The sequence below is a fragment of the Octopus bimaculoides genome, chromosome 14, assembly GCF_001194135.2.
Source record: "Octopus bimaculoides isolate UCB-OBI-ISO-001 chromosome 14, ASM119413v2, whole genome shotgun sequence".
NCBI classification, from domain to species: domain Eukaryota; kingdom Metazoa; phylum Mollusca; class Cephalopoda; order Octopoda; family Octopodidae; genus Octopus; species Octopus bimaculoides.
This window is the reverse complement of record NC_068994.1, coordinates 59,834,086-59,837,777: the sequence shown is the minus strand read 5'-3', so window position 1 is coordinate 59,837,777 and position 3,692 is coordinate 59,834,086. Positions and strand designations below refer to the sequence as shown.

General features: G+C 36.7%; 1 protein-coding gene across 1 annotated transcript in view; it reads right to left on the bottom strand.

Moving 5' to 3' along the window:
* Positions 1-846: 846 nt before the first annotated feature.
* Positions 847-3,692, bottom strand: part of LOC106878006 (uncharacterized) — a 172,732-nt gene continuing 169,886 nt past the window's right edge. Inside the window, exon 8 of the mRNA XM_052972897.1 lies at positions 847-3,403. Coding sequence (XP_052828857.1) covers positions 3,334-3,403 — 70 coding nt within the window. The 3' untranslated portion in view covers positions 847-3,333. The remainder of the gene's footprint in view (positions 3,404-3,692) is intronic.

Below are 3,692 nucleotides of genomic sequence, written 5' to 3'. Positions count from 1 at the left end.
TGTGTGGTGTGTGTGTGTGTGGTGTGTGTGGTGTGTGTGTGTGTGTGTGTGTGTGTGTGTGTGTGTGTGTGTGTGTATGTGTATGACATGGAAGCAAGCAAGAACATTAAAGAAATCCCAAATATTGTTTGAAAATGAGTTCCAATTTAGAGAAGATGGCAATGAAGAGAGGCAGGAGACCAAAATGGTCAACTGACAACAGAATTTCCCAGTTATTCTTAGTTGCATCATTCGTTTGATAAATGTTATATGTGTTTTGTAATGTATACACACACACACACACACACACACACACACACGTATATTAATTGGAGCTGTGTGTTGGTAAGTTTACCACAATCAATTAAAATAATACAATATATCGAATGTGGAGTGTTCCTTATTAAACAAAAATAAAAAAAAGATATAAATACATATATGCATTATATATATATATATACATATATATATAGTTTTAGGGAAAAGTGTGATTCACCCAAAAGAGCCAGCCCCATACAAGTGGCTATTTCTGAAGTTAAAGGCGTCTAACTATGGAACTAGAAGAAGAATTTAGGAACTGTGACATTTTAAATACCTACTAAAGTATGGGAGGTAGTAGAAGTAGAAGTATAGGGGGCAGGCGCTGTGACAGCACATTGTTGCATCCACCATTTGTTGGTGATTCCCACCTCCTCCTGGCAGATGATGCCATTGCACCACTCACGCGACAGCCATACAGACAGACAGACCAGTAAATATATGAAGGAATCACGGAAACTACTGCATTCGAACAAAATGTTTGTTTTAATAAAAGATATCTTAAAGAGAAGCTGCTCTTCCATTTCTGTGATTGTGTGTGTGTGTGTGTGTGTGTGTGTGTGTGTGTGTGTGTGTGTGTGTGTGTGTGTGTGTGTGTGTGTGTGTGTGTGTATGTGTGTGTGTGTGTGTATGTGTGTTTGTGCATGTGTGTGTGTATGTGTTTTGTGTGTGTGTGTGTGCGTGTGTATATACATCTATCAAGAAAAGAAACTTAAAATGCACCAGGAATCTTTAAAAGAATTAGTTTGCATTTGACAGTTTTTACAGTTGTGTGAACTGGAAGGGAGTTGGAGTTCTGGCATATTTCTTCTGACTCTCAAAGATAGATGAATGGATGCCAACAGTTGAGACAATTCTATCATGGTCCAAACTCTCTCCATCTCAGATGACTTTTAAAAACCATGAAATTGAGAAACTGATTAACTGAATGGAAATAAATCTTTTTAAAAACTTTTTCAATTTCTTTTCTTTATACCTCTCCTTCTGTACTTGTTTAAAGAAAAACCTAACTTATTTTCACACACACATGCACATACATGCACGGATGCACATACACACACACACACACACTGTATAAAGGGGTCGGTTATAAAAGTTTTGTGCAAATTTAATTGAGTACAAGTTTAGTTGCATAAATGGCAGAATTAATCTGATCTTAATGAATCTTCTTGAGATTGTTTCAGCATGTCTTCCAATAATGCAAATAGAGAGAGGTGGCCCTGGAAAGTTCTAGAAACACATTTCCCAGCATATTTTCAGTTATGCCTGGAATCACATTTGTTATCCTCACCCCAAAGTCATCTAGAGAATGAGATAGAATGGAATAAATAACAGTTTGTTTTTAACGTCACCATTAAATGAAGTTGAAGTAATTATTCTTTTTTCTTTTTTAACCTAATAAACAGATATATGTTTGAATTAAAGAAGCTAAACTAGATGTCTCACACCTCAATTATAAATTAATTCTATTCTCAATAAAAAGTTATTGAAATTTAAAATTGCACAAGGCCTTTAAAATGACCATATATGTATGTCTGTACATGTGTATGTATGCACATCTGTGTATATATGTATGTATGCATATTTATGTATACATGTACATGTGTATATATATATATACACACACACACACACATAAACACACACATATATATATATGCATGCTTAAGCACACACATGACTCCACCTTCGTACAGAGACGGTCACACACAAGTTGTCTTTCTGTCGTATTCAATGTTATACAATGTATGCGGATTTTAAAAATAAGAAAACAAAAATGATATTAACATTGTTATAATAAACATAATAATGATATCATCATCATCATCATCATTATTACTATTATTATTTAACCTGTATGCCAGAGAACAGAGATGGGAGAAGGGCAGTTGCCCCTTTGTACTCAGTGTAATTCTGGATCTTTGGGGTTCTTTGTTTGGCCCTAAGTGCCTTCCCCATCTTTTAGGGCATAGATTACCTTTTTCTATGCCTGCTTGTTTTTGAGATTTTTCATGATTTGCTCAGCATAAAACCTTTACTGCTCCTTGTCACGTCCCATTGCCCTTCTGGCAAATAAGACATCGTCATCATTGTCATAATTATTTTCCTTTTCCATTTCTTTTCTTTATAAAATGTCTCGTTAGTTAATTGGAATTCTTTTATTTCTAATTAACTCATTTGTCATCCAATGATTTTTATTTCCATTTTTCTTCCTGTCCTCTTCATTTCCTTCATTTTTTTTCAGTCACTCCCCCTCTTTTTTTTCCTCCTCCATCAACCATTTGCTGTGTGATAAGGGTTAGGGGCTGGTCTTCTGTGGCAATTCGCCCCCCCCCACCTGTTCTTCCTGATTTGAGTGGTTTGTTTCTTTATTATATTTTTTTTCTGTGTTTTCGTTGTAGCAGTAATTTCCTTGTTAAAAGACATGTAATGGTGTGATAGGATGGGGAGCAGATTGGCGGTGGGGGGGGATGTTTTAGTGATGTTAGATACATGGAAGAAACAGGTGGGGGGAGAGAGAGAGAGAGAGAGGAATGAAACGAAGAGGAGGGTGTAAGAAGAGTATAAAGAGGAGGAGAATGAAATGTATGAGAAAATGAGAAGGCCAGGTGAATGTGTGTGTGTGTATGTGTGTATAGCTAGAGAGAGAGAGAGAGAGAGAGAGAGCGGTGGAGGAGGTGGTGGTTGAGGGGGCTCTATGTAATTGTGATTTGTTCTTTTGTGTGTATTTATTGCTTTAATGTTTAATAGTTTTGTTTTCTTTTGATCATTACTATTTGTGTTTATCTTATTGTAGTAGTAGTAGTAGTAGTAGTAGTAGTAGTAGTAGTAGTAGTGGTGCTGGAGGAGGAGGAGGAGGAGGAGCAGTGGTGGCATGGTTGTCTTTGACTTATGTTCTTTACCTTCATTTTCTGTTTTTGTCAAAATTTTCGAATGATCTGGAAGATAATGGTTGACTTAGTTGAATGGTTTTCATGGAGTTTGAAGTGGGAACAGGGAAGTGTGGGCATGTTGTCTTCACTCGGTAAGCGTGGCTCACTTGATGCCTTTCTTCTCGAGCTGTTGCCTTACCAAAGAAAGGTAGGATGCATCAGGGAAGCCACAGCTGAAAGAGAATCAGAGAAATGGTGAGACAAAGACACACAGACATGAAGCAGTGTAAGGTGAACGAGGAGAGATTGGCACACTCTACGGTTTATGGGCAAACTGTGGCTGAAAGCGTTTTCTGAATGGTGTGCCTAATGAAAGACTACCTTGACCCTTTTCTTAATAAGGAGTAGCCTGCCTGATGATGAGCCGGGTCATGTATAGAAGGTTCATACACACATACCATGATGTATTCATTCATGAAATACATATATATATATATATAATATAATATATATATATATATA